At 44.9% G+C, this 20220-nt stretch overlaps 1 protein-coding gene across 1 annotated transcript in view; it reads right to left on the bottom strand.

The window, feature by feature from the left end:
• LIPC (lipase C, hepatic type) overlaps positions 1-20220 on the bottom strand; it is a 186268-nt gene that overhangs the window by 150717 nt on the left and 15331 nt on the right. The window contains exons 2-3 of the mRNA XM_024128942.3: positions 19024-19121; positions 16790-16922 (exon numbers count right to left, since the gene is read on the bottom strand). Coding sequence (XP_023984710.1) covers positions 16790-16874 — 85 coding nt within the window. The 5' untranslated portion in view covers positions 16875-16922; positions 19024-19121. The remainder of the gene's footprint in view (positions 1-16789; positions 16923-19023; positions 19122-20220) is intronic.

The raw sequence follows: 20220 nt of genomic DNA, 5'->3' as shown, positions 1-20220 counted from the left end.
CTCAGTTATTCTGCTATTGATTCCTTCTAGAGAATTTTAAATTTCATTTATTGTGTTGTTCATCACGGTTTGTTTGCTCTTCAGTTCTTCTAGGTCCTTGTTAAAAGCTTCTTGTATTTTCTCCATTCTATTTCCAAGATTTTGGATCATTTTACTATCATTACTCTGAATTCTTTTTCAGGTAGATTGCCTATTTCCTCTTCATTTGTTTGGTCTGGTGGGTTCTTACTTTGCTCCTTCATCTGCTGTGTGTTTCTCTGTCTTCTCGTTTTGCTTAACTTACTGTGTTTGGGGTCTCCTTTTCGCAGGCTGCAGGTTCGTAGTTCCCGTTGTTTCAGGTGTCTGCCCCCACTGGCTAAGGTTGGTTCAGTGGGTTATGTAGGCTTCCTGGTGGAGGGGACTGGTGCTTGTGTTCTGGTGAATGAGCCTGGATCTTGTCTTTCTGGTGGGCAGGACCGTGTCCAGTGGTGTGTTTTCGGGTGTCTGTGAACATAGTATGATTTTAGGCAGCCTCTCTGCTAATGGGTGGGGTTGTGTTCCTGTCTTGCTAGTTGTTTGGCATAGGGTGTCCAGTACTGTAGCTTGCTGGTCATTGTGTGGACCTGGGTCTTGGCATTGAAATGGAGATCTCTGGTAGAGCTTTTGCCGATTGATATTACGGAGGACCAGGAGGTCTCTGGTGGTCCAGTGTCCTGAACTCAGTCTCCCATCTCAGAGGCACAGGCCTGACACTTGGCCAGAGCACCAAGACCCTGTCAGCCACACAGTCAGGTACGTGGGGAGTTTCTTGCCTTTTGGGAAGTCTGAGGTCTTCTGCCAACGTTCAGTAGGTGTTCTGTAGGAGTTGTTCCACGTGTAGATGTATTTCTGATGTATTTGTGGGGAGGAAGGTGATCTCCATGTCTTACTCCTCTGCCATCTTGAAGGTCTCTGGAAGTTTGTATTTAACACAGCCTTGAAAATAGGCTCCTGAACTTCCTAAGAAGCCAATAAAAATGCTGATTTTAGGGCTTCCCTGGTGGCGCAGTGGTTGCGCGTCCGCCTGCCGATGCGGGGGAACCGGGTTCACGCCCCGGTTTGGGACGATCCCACGTGCCGCGGAGCGGCTGGGTCCGTGGGCCGTGGCCGCTGGGCCTGCGCGTCCGGAGCCTGTGCTCCGCAACGGGAGAGGCCACAGCAGAGGGAGGGCCGCATACCACTAAAAAAAAAAAAAAAAAAAAAAAGAAAAAAAAAATGCTGATTTTATTTATTTCACCCATCTAGTATCCTTGGGGAGGAAGAAAGGCTTGAAAGTGGCATTGGTGCTCCTATGTGTTAAAGAACTAATTGCAAATCCATTGCTCTACAAAAAGCTGAGTCTGTAAGGTCATCCAGGATTTTCCCCATGCTCCTGAGGCCAGGTCTGCCCAGGTAGACTAGCTGCTACAGCACACCTTTGACCAGGGGCCCAGTGTGCATGGTCAAGTGTGTGTAAGAGGAACAGAGAAATCATTCTGATTGCCCCTGAGGAAGCAGGAGTCATCCTTGCATCCCCCGCCATCCTCAAGCTGCACAGCCAGTCCTCTGTGGTCAGGCTGACATCTCCCCGTCAGAGGAAGCGCCTCTCCTATGTGGATCTTGATCAGTCGGGTTTGGGTAGAGCTGATCCTACCCAAGGGGTGGGCATGCTTCCCAAACCAAGCCAATTGGAGAGTCCATCCTCCTGGCCATAGTTGTCTACTTAGAGATGAGCCCCCAGCCAAGCAGAGTCCTTTCTGGAATGTTTGCCAGAGGTATGTGATAAAATATTATAATCTCTCTGGAATTTTAAGCTCTAAGGAGTGATGGAACTCTCAAGTGCCATCATGGAGTGGGGGAAAGCGAGAAAAAGAGAGGGAGAAAGCGAGAGAATTGACAGACATTGTGTCTTTGTTATAGGCATAGATTCAACTATACCTGTATTTTGGACATCCCTGTTATGTGAGTAAATAAATTCCCCTTTTTGCTTAAGTTAATTTGAATTGGATTTCTGTTCTTATTACCAGAAGTCCAAACTAATACAATCAATCATTGGGTATTCTTATCTACCTTTTTCACATCTCCAAATATGTTGACTTCCCTTCATCCCCACTGTAATACCTGTCTTAGTAACAGCCTCTCAACCCTGTAAGAATCAGGCCTTTTGACTGCTCTGGGGATATCCTCCTGCAAGTAATGAATCCCAAGTGATGACTTGCCCAGTCCAATGGATTCTGATGGGGAAGGCTTGGGGCAGCCTGACTTCAGTACACAATGGCTCTTTCTAGCACATTTCCTGGGGCATTTGGAGCCTTGTGACTTACAATGTAAGGTCTGATGCAAAAAAAAAAAAATAATAATAATAAAAAAGCTATTATCTGTCTCCAGTGACCCTCTGGTATTCAACATGGAGCTCCTGGAGTCTTTACACTGCGTCCCTTTATTGCCCTGGGTCCAGTTTCCCCTGCAAGTCCTGACTATTGCAGGGAAAAATCTCTTAGGGACCATTGTGTGTGAACCAGCACCACAGGTTCTGTTATCAACACAAGGAATCTCCTTACAGTTGTCACCCAATAAAGTTGTCAAAACATGCCAGCAGCTGGACCATGACCTCCCAGTAACCTAGCTATAGCACACCACCGATGGGTGGCCTGGGTGGTCCCAGACCCATCAGCACTTCAATGCATTACCAAAATAGATCCAACTTTACAGCTTATTAATGGAAATTGATCTTCAACTGAAGATTTCATAGAAAGGGATTTAAATTATACATTGTCCAGCAAAACTTAATAAAAATTCCTCTCTAGATGTTGTTATTCTTTTCCTAGAATGACAAATATTGCCAGCAGCCTCATCTCCCCCACTCATGGCCTGTAATACTTCTAAGGTGGTTCTTCAAGTGGGACCCAGGACGAACATCAGTATTAGCATCACCTGGCATCTTGTTAGAAATGCTAAATCCTGGGCCCTATCCTAGGCCTACTGAACCAGGAAGTCTGGAATGGGGCCCAGCAATCCATGTTTTAACAAATCTTCCTGGCAATTCTGATGCCGGCTCAAGTTTGAGAACCAATGTCAAAACCACTGACCTAAGTGATTCAGCTACTGTATCAGTTTCCACACCCTGCCCAACCACACAAAAGGCCAGAAGTGTTCACGAGGGGACCACCTATTGCTCCTCAAGCAAGCTCCTTGGTGGTCTCAACTCTGGCCTCAGATCATGTTTAGTGGCTTCAGTCCATGAAATAGGGGTAATTTTGCTACTAAGGTGCTCCTTCCCTATTGTGACACTAGCATCTGGACTGAGGATTGACTGGCTCCTTTTGTCTCTGTTCTAGTGCCTCAAATACATCAGAGTATTCAAGGGTTGGGGGCAGGGTGGGGTTTACACCACCAGGCAAAACAGCATGAAATGGAATAAAAAAGTCTCCAAAGGAAGAAACACATGCAGCAACCCAAGTGGATTATAAGCCACATTCATCTTTCAAAGTAAATAGCAATCAGTCCTGAGGAGCTAGGAGGCTTTCAAATAATGGCCAACATGTGTTGATATTGACAGTGACCCATAAATCTCGATTTCTCTGTGAGAACCTGTTAGGCAGCATTTTAATTCCAAGCCATCGAATGAAAAGGAGCAAGATTTACCTCTGCCGTGGATCTGAGTGGAGCATCCTTGGAAATACAGCCCAACAGACATGGAGTTAAGCACTAATTGATGGCCTCCAACATGCTTCATAACACTCCATTACCCAGGTGGGGAGCATGACAGCTGAAACATGGAATAGCTGAGCCTGGGGTGAGCAGCCATCTAGGAAGGACAAAGGGCGCTGGGCTATCCGAACCTCCCCCAGCATGACTAATCGCTGTCACCACCATGAGAGCTCACACTGCCCTCACTTGTGCACTGGGGTGCTTTGGACCCTGTCAAGCCCTTTCTTGATGGTTATTTTGCTTTTTTCCTCAGCAGTTTTCTCATCATGCGTGGTCCGTCCCAAGCCTGGTCTTTGTCCTCCAGGGGAGACAAGAGGCCTTTCTCCAACTCTCCAGTTTGTTGTCTCTGAGAGTGAGGCTAACTGGCTCTTACTCCCTGTTCTGCCATTTAAAGAAGGCATTTTAGTTACCATTTATTTCCTACTTGTTGGACACTCTGCTAAGTATTTTGCATACATTATTTCATTTGATCCTTAATTATTTGGGACAGTCACTTGACCTCCGTAAGCCTCAGTTTCTTCATCTTTAAAATGGGGATGATAAGAGCATTCACCTCAAAGGGTTGCTGTGGGATGAAGCCCTGGCATGTGGGGAATCTGCCCACTCAGCCCTGCCTGCCCCTGCCTGTGCTGGGTTAGGTGCCCTGGGGCCACTCTGCTGAGAGATGGAATGCATCTCATTGCCTTTGCATCCCCAGCCCTCAGCACAGCATCTGGGGCAGAGCTGTGCTCAATTAACATGTGTGAAGTTAGGAGGGAAAGTAGGAACACTGGCACTTCCCTGGTGGTCCAGTAGTTACTAATCCACCTTCCAATGCAGGGAACGCAGGTTTGAATCCTGGTTGGGGAACTAAGATCCCACATGCCTCAGGGCAACTAAGCCCATGCACTCTAGAGCCCGTGCGCCAAAACTAGAGAGCCCACGTGCCGCAACTACTGAGCCTGCGTGCCACAACTAGAGAGAAGCCTGCATGCTGCAACAAAGAGCCCGTGTACTGCAACTAAGATGCGATGCAGCCATAAATAAATAATAAATATTAAAAAAAAAAAAAAAAGAAAGTAGGAAGACTGCAGAGTGATCCACAGAAACTCCCTGTCCTGAGCTAAGAAGTTGGGGCTGGGGGAACCCCAAGTGGGGACGTAACAAAGAGGCATTCACCCTGACTTGACGGGAAGAATGGAAGAGAGTTCAGAAACATTTTGTCAGAGAGAAAAGGAATTAAAGAGCTCCCAATTCTGAATCCAGGTGAGGGCAGTGATTTATCCAAAGTCACAAAGCCATTTGGTGACAAAGTTCAGGCCATAATTCGTGGCTGAAATTTACTAGTGTAGGCTGCATTTGATCTGCCACATTAGGAAATATATTACCTGAAACAGCCAGAGACCCAAGGAAGGCAGCCTTGAGGCACCTGCTAGGTCCTAATTCCCCTCTCTGGTGGTTACTTAGTGCCTTCTGCCGGCTGCCACCCCACATCCTTCCCCTCGGGTTACTGAGGTCTGTTTTAAGGGCTCTCCTTGCCCTTCCATCTGGGCGCTTGGTGAAAAGTGCATCAAGGCCAGGTGTGAGAGAGGTGCATGGGGAAAACAGGCCTCGGAGTCAGGGAGCCCTCAGTTCAAATCTCACAGCATCCTTTCACTAGTTTTGATAAGACAGTTAAGCTGAATGAGCTCCAGTTTCTTCACAAGTAAAATGAGAACAACAATATACACTGTAGAGATTATAAATTGTAAGAATTAAGGCAATTTAAGCCAAGTGCCTAGACATAGTAACGAGGCATATCCAGCTGGATTTGAGGCAAAGAACTGCGTCTTCTTCATCTTTACATTTCTTCCTGTTTCCTGGTACCTCCAGTGCTAGTACGCTGCCTTATGTCTAGTAGTAGGTGCCCAATTACTAGTTCACCAAGTAAATGAGGAGCTATTTTGTGTTCTTCAGAACTTTGCTTCTCAAAGTGTGTTTTGGTGACCAGCCGCATTGGCACGACCCGAACGCTTGTTAGAAACAAGATCTTGGAGCCCATCCCAGATGTACTGAAACATAACATTCATTTTATCAAGCTTCTCAGGTGATTCATATGCACATTAAAGTTTGAGAAACTCTGCTTTAACAAGCATCATCTGAACCTGGGGGAAGCTTAAAACTCCTATGAAGGTCGTGAGCTTTGTAGGGAATTTATAGGCAAGACAACAACACAAACATGATATATACCCCCTTTTCCCACTCTCGCTGGTCTGGAAGTGGGTTCCTGGTTCCATGGAAACCTAAAGGACTCAGAATCACTTCTGTAAGGTCCATAATAGGGACAGAGCCAGATTTTCTGTGCATGTGTTTTCCAGAGTAGACTGTGGTCTGGAGAGCACTTCCCCCTTGCAAATGGATAGCTGTATCACAGCCATAGAGTGCAGCCTCTTACCAAGAGCCCCAAGTGGCTTCAGAGTCCCCATGCTTTTAGAGGGGGAAGGAAGTAGAGCAAGACCTAAACATCCTGCACCTCTGGGATGTTTTTTCCATTATCTCCAGCAGGGATCTGGAATTTGCCAGATGAAATGACTTAAAACTCATTTACTTTAAAAAAGTGTATGTTGCTTAGTCCTTTGTTGAAGATGTGTATAATCAATGGTCACTTGCCACGTGCCTGCTCCATGCCAGGCCCTGCAGGTCCTGGGGATACAATGGTGACTACCTTGTCCCTGCTCTTGAGGTGTTCCTAGTCCAGTGGGGAGAGAGATGTGCGGCAGGTAATTAGAGAGCAAAGAGAGGTCCGCAGAAGGCCTGGGAGCGTGGGCTCATATATAAGAGAAAGAAAGAGGAGAGAGAGATACATATATTTGTTATTCATATATACACATATATGTGGAGAGACAGAGAGAAATCAAACGGTTCTGCAACACACACACACACATAAATATGCATAGAAAGAGAGAGATAAAGTAAATATGCTAAAATGTTAATAGTTATTGAATCTATCTGGAGGGAATATGGTAATTCTTTTTTTTTAAACATATTTATTTGAGTATAATCGCTTTACAATGGTGTGTTAGTTTCTGCTGTATAACAAAGTGAATCAGTTATATGTATACATATATACCCATATCCCTTCCCTCTTGCGCCTCCCTCCCACCCTCCCTATCCCACCCCTCTAGGTGGTCACAAAGCACTGAGCTGATCTCCCTGTGCTATGTGGCTGCTTCTCACTGTAATTCTTTGTGCTATCCTTTCAACCTTTTCTATACTGGGACATTTTGGTAATAAAAAGTGGGGGAAACAATGAGAGTATTCAGTGACTCTGGTGAGTATTATAATGGAGGATGACTTAGTAAATAGTAGGTTCTTACAAATGTTATTTTATGGCCAGCAATGCATAGATGCATTACATAATTCCACATACATATATGATCCCATTTCATCCTCAGAACAACCCTGTGGGGTCTCTACTAATAACCCCATTCACTACTGAAAAGCAGAGGCCTAGAGATCACGGTGATTTGCTCAAGGCTACCTGTGGGTAAGTGACATAGCTAGGACTGAGACTAGGTTTTTAGACTCCAAATCCAGTTCTTTTACCCAGTCTCCCTCACGAGTCTATGGTTTATTTTCCCAAAGAGGAGCCCTGGTGTTTACCTTCCCAGTCCCGTGCTGTCCTCAGGCTGGCGATTGTCCTCTCCTCCTTCTGGGTCTGCAGGGGGTGGAGGGAGGGTGGGTGGTAGGCACCCAGGAGATGATGGCAGCCGACCTTGGCTGAGGCCAGGGTGAGTCTAGGCAATGGCCTGGCTGAGGACAGCTTGCCTGTGTGGGACAGTTGTCTCCCCAAGCCAGAGAGAGTACCGTGTGGGCTCACAGTGAGCATCTCCCCTGAGCGTGATCCTGCCTCAGGCGCTGTGCCAGAGGGTGAGTTTTATCACTCACCCTCACCAGGAGCCAGATAAATGGCTCATTCTTGGCCTCCTGCCAGTTATTGCTCCTGCTGCCAGAAAGTCTTCATCATGCTGTTCAAAGGGCCAAGCCCCTCCTGCACTAGCTGCCAGCTGGCTCCTGTGCACCTCAGTGGGCCAGAGCTTCCTGCACCCGCACAGCTAAAGCCCCCTGTTTAGGCCTGGTTCAGAGGGTGCAGATTTATACTCACTTTCCAATCTCAGGTATACGTATATGCCTCTTTTTCCTAACTCTGAAGCACCACCACCCCAGGGAGTTGTTGAAGCTCAGACAGAACCATGATATACCTGTGGTGTCCCCAGGGTCCCCAGTGCCTGGCCCAGGACCCAGGTCCGAGCAGGATCTTCAGAGGTTTGCTGGATGTCATGGGCTGAATTGTATTCCCTGCCCCCACCACCAAATTCATACATGAGGTCCTAACCCTCAGTATCTCAGAATGTGACTGTCTTTAGAGATCGGGTCTTCAAAGAGGTAATTAAGTTAAAATGAGGTCCTTAGAGTGGGCCCTACTCCAATGTGACTGGTGTCCTTATAAGAAGATGAGGACAAAGACATGTGCAGAGGGAAGATCATGTGAAGATAACGAAAGATAGCCATGTGCAAGCCAAGCAGAGAAGGCTCAGAAGAAACCAGCCCTGCCAACACCTTGATCTCTGACTTCTAACCTCCAGAATTGCAAGAAAATTCATTTCTGTTGTTTGAGCCACCAGTCTGTGGTCTTGTGTTATGGCAGCCCCAGCAAATGAATATACTGATGAAAGTTGGATGTGGTAGAGTCCTAACACAAGACCTGCAGAGAGCTGGGGTGTGGCTAGATCTGTGAGTGGTCCCAGGCCCAGGCACTATCCTCCGAGTGTGGACTCCCCTGCTTGAATTGGTCATCTGGATGTCTCCTGGTGTGAGTCGATGGTGGAGCCCCACCCTCCCTCCTGAGTCTCCTCTCCAGCTCTTCCTGCTTTGACATCACTCATCCTGATCACAAATCTCAGGGACGGGAGTCTCTCTGTGTGGCGTGAAGGTGGTGGCCAGGGCATGACAGTAACATACCAAGAGGACCTAGTCATGAAACAGTGGCAAGACCTCATGAAAGGAGATTTTTCAGGTGCTGTTTTGCTGATGTCATCAAGTCCCCTGTGGAGGGTCCAGCTCAGCTTGTGAAAACAACCCGGTTACTAGAGGATTCTTGGATGAAGAAAAATGCTCTAACCTTTTCAAAGCATCCTTGGTTGCCTTACATTGGCCCAGAATTTTCAGGCTTGATATCATGAGGCCTCTCCTGTTTTTGGTCTGCCTGGATTTGTGCTTACATCTTGTTTCTGAGGGGCAGTGATGGAGGCTGAGACACAAGGGAACCAGGACTTTGTCCAGGGATGGGTTTTATCCTGGGCCATTGAGAGGTAGACATCACTCACAGTGGGTAAGGTGAGTGCCATCTTCTAGTTAGAAGTGGCCAGGCCCAGAGAAGCTCAGAGTGTGTCCTAGGATCCCCTGGCACTGAGTAACACCCAAGGTGGGAAACCTCTGAAAGCCAATGTACCCATATGGGCTCTGAAGGGGCACCAGCATCACCAGAAATAAGCACCAGTGAGAATCCCAGGGACCCTGGGAGCCTTCCCTGCCGCTTCCTTTCTCTGAGCCACAATTTTCCCTGTAAAGTGGTGATAATGATGCTTATCACACAGGAGGGTTGCATAGATTAAGTGAAATAAATAGGCAAAGCATTTGACACATTTGAAAGTTCTTAAAAATAATAGTTACTATTATTTCATACTTCTTGGTTCTACTCAAAGCAATGTAAGCATCAAATGTATATTTTTTATTGTTAGTACTCTATCCAAAAATGGATGTGTGTCTGGCCCAGTATAAAATAGCCTTGGGACCAAAGGTCTAAGGGTCATTTACTGCTTGGCTTGTTCTTATAGAATTGTGCCTTTGTCCTGCTGGTGTTTGGGAATCTTTGAATGGCTCAAGGCAACTGAGTTGCACTAGGCTTGAGGCAGGGGGCAATGTTTCATGCTTAAAGTGGATAGAACTTTGCGTTCATATTTCTCTCTACCGTTAAGGGTTAAATAGCTGACACCAGATGAGGTAGCTGTGGAAGGTCTCAGGGTACCATGATGCCTCTCAATGAGCTCTCTTGACACTCAGGATATCAGTGCTGGAAGGGATACTACTGGTGAGAAATTGGAGGTACAGGAGGTAAAGGCAGCCACCTAAGGCTGTTCGGCTAGGGTGGAGGTATTGAGAGATGTCAAACACATTACCCAGGTTTCTTGGTATGTGAGAAAATGAAAACAAACACAACAGCAACGAAAAGGAGCCTCGCTGGCAGGCAGACCACGATGTTCCCAACTGAACATAGACAATGCCCACAAAACAGAAACAATGTGCTACAAGGACCCTTTGCGGCTACGTTTGCAACAGGACAGAAAGGAGGCCACTCTGAATCCAAAAAACGTGACTAAACATTCCCTGCTTCCAACTAACAAGGAGAGACTGTTGCTCCTGTACCAATGCCAGCTCTAGCTCTGCCTGCTGGAACGTTATTGATTAAATTAAGCAATAATGAGTTCACAATAATTAATTATTAAATTATTTAGATACTAGATCACTGAATGGCCCCCTTCCCCTTTGACAGAATCCCATCCAGAATTGCCCCTGCTTCCCCAAACCTTCCTTAGTTTCATCTGTCACAAGCCCAAATTTTCTAAGAAGCCCTTCTCAACTCCTCATGCAGGGATGCCCCTGGGTTTCTCTGGAGTGCGTGCTCCCTTGCTGCAGTAAGCCAAATAATCCTAACTTTAATTTGACTCCAAGTATGTTTCTCGTGGCCTTTGGCTGGTGAACCTTTACAACTGTAAAATGGGCATAATGATACCTGCCCAGTATTCTTTACAGGGATATTATGAGAATCAAGTGATATCATGTAGGTAGGAATAAGTTTTTAAAGTTGAAATTGCTATAGGTTTATAAACTGGTTTGACGTGGAATTTGCAAATGGTTCTCTTTTCAGACTTAGAAGAAGGTACTTTTTAAATGGAAGGTTCCTATTCAAGCTTCTAGTATGTGTTTCTGCCTCAGTTTCATTGGTGTAAATCCCTCCTACCATTTAGTGTTAGGAATAGCAGTTAACAAGTAAATTTCAAATAGAGTTGCCCATGGGCTGGAGCCCTCCTGGGAGGAAGATCTGAGTGTTTGTGGGCACCAGCCAGGTACAGTTGCAGAGCCTGTAACTTCTGAGTGCCAGCCCTGCCTTTTCCTGCTGATAGCATCACTTTCCATCAGGGATTGGCTGGGGTTTCAGCCAGGCTGTGAGGGGAAGCCATCCACCAAGCAGGAAAGGCAGCCAATAGCCAAGTCCTTCCCTTTTCCAAACACCAACCTCAGTGGTGGCCCCACTGCCTCCAGGGTGAGGACCAAACTCACTAGCATGGCCTTTGATGACCTTACCTCTGGCCACTTCTTTTTTTGTGCCCTCCCCTGAGCTACAGCAAACATCTCAGGGATTCCCAGTTTCATTTTCCGTTTTCAAGCCTCCAAGACTGGCTCATGCTTTTCCTTCTGCTTGCTATGTCCTTCCACTTCTTCAAGGCTCAACTCAAATATCACTTCCTCTATAAAGCCTTCTCTGCTAACCTCTCCTGCCTCAGGGCCTTGAGATGTTTTGTACCTAATTGTGCACTTATCATACTGTGTTGAAATTATGCCTCTTCCAATCTCTAATCTACACACGTACACACACACACGCGCGCGCGCGCGCACACACACACACACACACACACACAGGGCTGTAGGGGGCCCCAGACTCGGTCAATTGGGAAGCTCCTTGATGAATGGTAGTGTGCTTTTTCATTTTTGTGTCCTTAGGAACATGTTTTCGTACAAACCATGGAAGCTGGTTCACAGTAGGTGGTTAATAAATGCTATAATAAATGCTGGTGTTGATCTCGTTATATTTCAGTATAAAGAAGTATGTTGTTTTCACTATCTTGGTTTCTCTTGGGATAAGGAAGCTGGAACGTTTGTCACTGGAAAGTTTTTCTCAGTCACAGAAAGGCCAGTCCTAGTCAACTGAGAATCACAGGCTCTGCCCGCTCTTGGTAATGCCCAGCTCATATGAAAAGAATTTGCTGGATCCTATTTTCAGGCCTGCCAAGGCATGCTTTACTGTGTATGGTTAATTCATTATTGCAACTAGTATTTTTCTACCAATTACAAGTAAATCTCAGCTTGGGAATTTTTTTTTTTTTCCAATTCAAGAACCACTTTCTTTTCAGCATGACGATGTTTTATTTTGGAGGAATAAATTGTCACAAATATCTAGGGGTTTTATATTATTTGGGAGATGGCTACCCCTGAGGGAGGTCAATATTCAGGATCAATAGACACTGATATCTCTCCCCTTCCCCCCTCCAAGAGACTGAGAAATGAAAGCCAGGTTTGCCCTGGAAGCTTGTATTGTTTCTGAGGGAAGAGCCTTAAGCCTGAAAATCAGGTGACCTGGGTTCAAGTCAAGTTATGTTCTGCCATTAACTGTCTATTTTTGTTTTTCTAGTGGTTCTCAAGGTGTACTCCCCGCACTTGAAGCAGCACTTGGGAATTTTAGAAATGCAAATTCCTGGATCCAACCCAGGCCCACTGAGTTAGAAACTTGCAGATGGGACCCAGAAATCTGATTTTAATAAGATTTATTTATTTAACAAATTTAATAGAATTTATTTATTTTATAAATAAATGAGATTTAATAAAATCTTATTTTAATAAGTTTCTCATACATACTAAAGTTCGAGAACATCTGACTAGTCAAATCCCTTTGTTTTATCATTTTGATGTGAATTTTAAAATTATTCAAATCATAAAGCAAAACACTACATACATAGTACAACATTACATACAATTTGGAAGAGACAAAAATTTAGATATAAACTCAACTGAAGTCTGAACACATTTGTACATTTTCTTCTAGTAGTTTTTTTTTCCTCAAATGTACGTTTTCATGGAGTTGTAATCACAAGACACACACAGTTAGGTGTACTACTTTTGTCCCACTTAGCCTTGGTACAAAAATACTATTCAGTATTGCCACCTTTACATCGTCATAAGAACTATTTTAATGCCACAACATGCCATCTAAAAGCTGTTAAAATCTACTTCACCAGGCCCCTGACGGTGAACCTGTATATATGGAGGAGAAAATGCTGGGGACAGACAAAGAGGCCTCCCCTTCAATGCGCTTGATCTTCTCTTTACTTCTTCCCTACCCCTCCCCTCAAATCTCACGGTGGAAATATCGAAACTATGAGTGTTTCTGGAAATAGAGTCATAAGCAGAGAGGAGAGTGACGTTAACCAATAGTCATGAGTTTTCCAGAGTCATCCAGAAACTTGGTTTTTCCCATACCTGAATCCTCTCCTGAAACCCTGAAGCAGCTAAGGCGTCACTGCGCTACCTTGTGGCAATGTCTACGAATTACACCTTCTCTTGAGAAGCATAGCTGGACCCTGAATCTTCCAGTGTGGGAATGACTCGAGTTTGTCTCCTTGCTCTAAGCTGGGTGCCTGATTGTCAGCAGCTGGGTGCACCTGCTGTCTACCTTAATATAGCAACCCCACTCCCTGCAGGACTGGCTGGGCTCTGACCCATTTTTCTAGTTTTCACCTTGGGGCTGAAGTCTGGCCATGATCCTCAGCTTGTTTGGCAGGGGTCCAGATGTTTTGTCTGCTCCTGGCCAGCCTCCTTCCCTAGTGGGCTGGACTCTGATCCCTGGCTGACAGGGCCCCACTCTAAAATGAACACTCTCCTGGGAACCAGTGTACGGCCACCCTTCTGGCTATGAGAATTGCTGGGCCCCATGGATGTCAGGCACACACCCCGGGCTGAGGTCAAGGTGGTCACATACCCTTGGAGAATGTAACTGGGACTGCTCAGCCGTGTCTTGTGGACCAGACCTAAAATTGGGCAAGCCTCTGGCCCAGCCCTGCCTCTCCTTCCCTTCTCCCTGCTGACTCGCCTGCGAGGACGCAGCATGCCTTGTAGCATTGTGGCAGCTGGTGTGGAAAACAGGGCGGCAAGAATGTGGTGGTGGGGATCTTGCTCACCTGGCCCACAATTAAATATGGGTTCAGGTCCTGGGTCTCTTGTGAAAGGCAAGCAGGGTGGGAGACAGGCTGCTGTCCTCTCACCTCAGGCTTGTCCTTTCTGGGTACGATGCTCTCAGGAGGACTCCAGAATGGCTCAGCCATAGCGCCAGGAAGTATGGCAGTGGGTGGGAGGGTCTCTAGCAGAGAGCGTGTAGAATTTCACAAGAATTCTGGGGCTGGCTTTCTGCTGATTCTGCTTTCATGTACTCGCCCAGGTGAATGAGTTCCATCTCTGGATACTACCTCAGGTATTACTCATGAACCACCTTCCCTGCAGTTGTGGAGGCCTGTTAGGAATTTTCAGGTCCCGCTGGGGCTGTAATTCTGGGCTTGGCTGAGCCCATGAGGATGGTGGGAGGTGGGCCCTCTAGGGACAACAAATCCAGGACCAATCGAATTGCAGCTTACCAGGTTTTTAAAAAAAACTTTTTTTTTCTTTCACATTTAAACACTTAAAACACAAACACACACATTCTCCGCCCCCCTCCATGGCCTTAATACTCTTTATAGATCTTTACATATATTTCAAATCCCTAGCAATATATATGTATGTAGTTTTATCATAGTTGTGATTCAATATGTAGGTTATTTAGTCCTTTTTTTCTCCCCCACTTTATTGCCTATAAAATTTCCTCATACTTATTTTTTAAAAGCTACAAGACCAGTTGTTATGTAACCTTTTGGAAGTCACAGGTCCCTTTGATAATTTGCCAGAAGTTATGACTTCTCTCCTACCCTCAAATGCACATTCATACAGCCTTGGGTACCATCCTAAGAGGCATCCAGCCTCTCTGAAACCCATCCCTGGGCTAGGTTAAGAACCCTTGTATTGCACTATGAGTGCCTAAGGGTCAGCATTAAGCCTTTTATTTCTGAATCTCATCATTATTGTTCCCAAAAGTTCCTAGAACTTCTAGTAGTAGGTGTTCAAAACAATGCTTGTTTAAAGGAGGAATTAGTAATACCTGGACCCTCCATCCTTGATGGTTTATTGTTGGGCATTCAAGTTGTTTTCAGTTTATTGCAGTTGTGATGTAGTATTGCTATCAACTCCTTCTTTTTTTTTTTCTTCTCCTTCCTGGAAGGCCTGTTTTTGGAAGGTGTTTGGACTTGGAAAACATGTGTACTTTATTGGCTCTGTGCCTTTGCTTATGGACAAGGAAAGCCTCCTTCACTTTTGTCCAGATTCCATCCTGCAAGACTCAGCTCAAATGCTGCTTCCTCCCAGAAGCCTTCCCTCTACGTACTTGGAAGTAAACTCTTCTCCATCTCTACCTGCACCTTGTCTTAGTCAACTCAGGCTGTTGTAACAAATTACAATAGACTGGATGGCTTGTGACCAACAGAAATTTTTCTCATAGTTCTGGAGGCTGGAAGTCTGAGATCAGGGTGCCAGCATGTTGGGGTTCTGGTGAAAACCCTCTTCCAGGTTTCCTTACATGGTGAACAGAGAGTGAGTGAGCTCTTTGGGGTCCCTTTTATAAAGACACTAATCCCATTCACGAGGGCTCCACCCTCATGACTGAATCACCACCCAAAGTCCCCACCTCCTAAGATGCCATGCTATTGAGGGTTAGGATTTCAACATATGAATTTTGGAGGGACACAAACACTCACTCCATTGCACTCCTCTCCAGTGGTACTCAGCATATTTTATGGTTTAGTTGAAAAAGTTTTATATATACATCTTATCTCCTTTATTAGACTCAGTGGTATACCTTATATATTTGAAACCCAGAATGGATCATTTTAATACCACTTTGCTCTATAAGACAAAGCTATTTTCAGTTATATGCATGCAAAAATAAGTAATAATCACTATTTTCTTGATTTGTTATTTAGTTCTAAAGCAATGAACAATTTTAAAAAGAAGAATACATTTCCACTTTAAAGATATGCAAGTGCATTAAAGATATTTCCTGGAAGAACCAAAATTTTTACTTACCAAACAAAATATTACACTTCACAATTCACTGTAAAATCTGTTTTACTGTTTTACATTTTAAACACAAAACTCTAAGTGGTCACATGGGATAGGAGAATTGAAGTTCTCGGGTTCTGTATCTTTGTCTTTATAATCACTACGGTATCATTTTTAATTTCAAATCTGCTGTTTAAATGCAAGAACAGGCAATAAGTACCACGGGATTTGGAGACGTGAGATGACCAAAGTGAGCTGGGAGGATTCTGAACCTAATTCTTTTTGGAGCTCCCTCCAAGCAGAGTCTTTGAGGAAAGAAAAATCTAAGCCTCCACCTTAGAGTTTCTAGGTCCTGACCAGTAACCAGCACAAAAACAAAGTCCCAAAGGCCAGTCTCATTTGCCCAAAGTGTTCAGTTCACTTCATATCCATCACTTATTGATCCAATGCACTGTTGAGCCAGGAACCTGGAATCCACCTACCTGATCAAGCATTTGGATCTCTTTGGGCATCAACCTAGTGTGTGAATTTACAGACCAAACAGGTGTGACTGCTGTTGAATTCCTCAGTCTCAGAGTAAAACTTTGGCAGAAAAAGTGAAGTCTAGAAAATGTGCAATGATAGCTCTGTTTTCAACCTGACTGGAAAGAGGATTCTACAAATTCCTTTCTTCTGAGAGAGCCAGCAGTTAGACAACCCTCAGCAAGATGAAGCATTTCATTGCAAGCTGTTCTCCTCAACTGCAAATTAGATGCCAAATTAACTCTCAGGAAGATCTGAAACTCTTTCAGATTGCTTGCCACCAAAGAAGTCTTAGCCTGACTATTTCTGAATAGGATACGCGAGAGACTTCATTGCTAGTTGCAAGCGCTTTGAGAAGACTTCTACTCCCAGAGTGGCTTCCTAAACTTTCAGTCCTGCCTACAAACAGCTACACGTCCCTGTGACCTTCGATGCCACTAACAGAACACCTGGTATGCTGTGAAGCAAGCTCTGTTCCACATAGCCAAGAACACTTGGATTCATTGTGACGTACATTTAAAAAAGAAAATCCGTGCCCATTTCCGGAGAAAAGGCAGGCTCTTACCTAGTCCCAGGCTTTGTCCATGGGCACTTGATTGGATAAAGATGCACAAAACCAAGAAAATAGAGACACACAGGGAATTTTCCATTTCTCCTGTCTCACCAGGGGACCGAGGTCTTCTTGCTAATTTCTGAAGCTAAAGAGAGCAGATTGCCTATTGATACTTTGTTAGAGAAGACTGCCCATTAATAATTAACCTTTTAAACATGTTTTCTAGTGTTCAGACACTTTCCTTCCTACACTGAACCCAAATCTAACTCTATCTCATACAAAAAAAAAGGTTGATTTACAAAAGTATTTTTTATCCTGCTACATTTTGAAAATAAAATATCTTGTCGTGTACTCTTACCTTCTTGGGTCAAGGTCACAGTTCTAAATTAATCAATTTAAAGTTAATGTGTTGTGTTTGGAAGTTCTGTCAAAGGTCAGGAGTAGGTGACTTCCACATGGTTGCCTAAGTCTCTCTCTGGCAGCATGCAAAGCGGATGCAGGCTCCTGGCAGTGGTATTTCAAATTGCAGGCTAAACCCCAAGAGAAAGGAAAGGACTCTGCTATGTGGAGAGCCCCCAGGTGGTCTGTTTTCTATTGAGTTTAGCAAAATTGCTGGTGTCTGTGGTCAAAGAGTGATGGGCAACATTTCTATAGCTGAAAGGGGCAGAAAACCTTTATCCTCAGTCTAAGAAGGAGCTGATGGAGGAGCAAAGATGAAGAACTGGATGCCTTTGCTGGGGGCCCCATTGAAAGATGGCCTTAGAGTAAACACACTGTTTCCTCCTCTGTGTTAATGGATGCTCTAACTGGGTAGAGGACTGAGAAGTAAGGCCACTTGGCAAAACCAGACAGGGGAAATTCAGGTGTGGCTCTTGTAATATTTCTTGGGTTTCTAGTTTTATTTAAAGTTTATTCATTTTTCAAACTTTCAAAAAATATCTGTTATATTCCAGGCACTGTTCTAGGTACTTGAGATACGCAAGTGAAGAGAACAGATGAAGATTCCAGTCCTGTGGAGCTTATGTACCACAAGGAGATGGGAGGAGTCAGATAACAGGTAATAGACATAGTAAATAAGAGATTTATGTAGATTGGTAGAATGTAATCAGAGCTATGGAAAAAGGAAAAGTATGGCTGAGTTAAGGGGGTTGGGGAAGGTAGTGATTTTAAATAGAATGGTCAAGGTGAGCCTTGTTGGGAAGCTGAACTTTGAGCAAGGGTTTGAGGGCATTGCCCCTGTGGACATGTTGAGGAGAGCATCAGGTAGCCAGAACAGCCAGTGCAGCCAGTGTAAAGGCCCTGAGGTAGGAGCATGCCTGGAATGTTCCAGGAACAGCAAGGAGGCCAGTGATTAGGGAGACATTATTATAAGGACTTTGGCTTTTATACTACAAGACATGGGGAACCATTCTGAGCAGAAGAGTGATATGATTTGTATAATATTTGTAAAAGATCATTTTAGTTTGCAAGACTAGGAGCAGATTATTAGCAAACAAGGGTGCAAGTGGGTAGATCTGCTAAGAGGCTATTACAGTGATCCAGCAAGAGGTGATGGTGCCTCGGTTCAGCATAGTAACAGTGGAATTGGGGACTGATGGATGGGTGGTGGATATATTTTGAAGGTAGATACAACAGGATTTCCTGACTACTGGGATGCAGAGAAAGAGGAGTTGAAGATGACTTCAAGGATTTTGGCTTCAGCAAGTGGGACAGTGGTGTTGCTAGCAGCTGAGATGGGAAAGGATGTGAGTGGAGCAGGTTTGGTGATGGAAAATCAAAAATTCAGTTTTGCCCAGGTGGAGTCTGAGATGCTTCTTAGACATCCAAGTGGAAATGTTGGGTAGGCAGTTAGATAACTTGGTGATCATTGCCCGGATGAAACGAACTGATAGGACCTTCTGAAACCACCGGCAGTTTGGACTGACTGATCCTAGGCCAAAGCTTAACTCTGTGTTGTCTTGTGGCTGCACCAGCTTCCAGAGGACTACACCTTGGAGACCATCTAGTCAAATGCATGATTTCTGAGCAGAGGTTTCTGTGCTGGCTTCTTGGCTGGCTCCATCCTACCTGCATAGTTAAGCAGGATCTGAAGGTTCCACTTTACTTCTTATTTCCCAGGAAGTTGGAACCTAAAACCAGCTGACTCTCTACCTGGCTCCTCTCCCCTGGGCCCACCTCATCTCTTATCCTCTGGGTACTGCCAGGTACCAACTCCACCCCCGGCCCCACTCTACAGATTAACTCACCAAGAAACCAGTGAATCCAAGTGCCTCTGGGATCCTGGGTCTATTATCAACTAGCTGCGCAAAATGTTACTTAACTTTAATGAGTTCCATCTCCTCACCTGTAAAATAAGAGAACATGGGCTGGAGATAATACTTTGAGGTATCAACAATATATTTCTCCCAACCTCTCCCTCACCGTCTCCGTTCCACTTAAGAAGAGTAAAGTAGAGAGAAGACTATAAACCTTTTGTCTTCCTGAAACTTAGGACCTAGGGTAAGTGAATTCTAACCAACAATGGCAAGCAAAAGGCTAAAAATGTTTCAAAGAGTTGTGAAGGCAGAAAGAGTACCCCTACCATCCCATCACTAGAAAGAGAGTCTCTTGGGCTTTGTAAGTGGGTGGGGGGAGAGGGAGATTTGTCTATGAGGGCAGAGGGGACAGTCCCTTGCTTCCAGAAAGCGGTAAGAACCCAAAGAAAAAATGGCTGTGAGTGTGTCAGCAGGGGGACAAAAGATGCCCCTATGCCTGTCATGGGGTATGAGTAGCAGTGAGCCTCCGGTGCCAACAGGTCATGAAGATGGGGAGGAGAGGCCCCTTAGTGGTCACCTATGTGGACTGATGTCAGATGATCAGGTGCTTACCCCTAACCCCATTTCTGGGTATTGTGTCAGATCCAGAACTGTGGGTGGGGTGGGGGAAGAAAGAATCTAGGAGGGCCTAAAAAATAGGAGTTTAGAGTCATAACTCAGGTGGGTTACAGAAAATAAAGGTATTTCTTCCACATCAGAATTTACGGACTGAGATTCACACTTCTACAAACACAGGTATGTATTTAGTATTACGGATTTATATGTGAAGTGCCCAGCCAAGTGCCTGGTTCATAGTAGAGGTTCAGTAAATTACAGTGACTTATTTTGAGGCAGTATGCTTAGTGGTCAAGAGTCCAGGCTTTGGAATCAGACAGATCTAAGTTAAGGTCCCTGGCCTATCACTTCCTAACTGGGTGACCTAGGGCAAGACATTAGTGTTCTGAGCTTTAGATTTTTCCATCTGTGTAGTGGTACTAAGTATATCTACCTGATCAGATTAAAGGAGATAATGTAAAGAGGTAAGCCCTTAGCAATACTGCCAAGCAGGAAATAATAAATGGCAGCTATTCTTACCATTTTTATTGTTTTTAATTCATGTAGGGGTCCAGGAGGTAGATAACAGCACGA

The sequence above is a fragment of the Physeter macrocephalus genome, chromosome 11, assembly GCF_002837175.3.
Source record: "Physeter macrocephalus isolate SW-GA chromosome 11, ASM283717v5, whole genome shotgun sequence".
In the NCBI taxonomy this organism is placed as follows: domain Eukaryota; kingdom Metazoa; phylum Chordata; class Mammalia; order Artiodactyla; family Physeteridae; genus Physeter; species Physeter macrocephalus.
The sequence above is the reverse complement of the archived record's forward strand: the minus strand, read 5'-3'. Positions and strand labels throughout refer to the sequence as shown.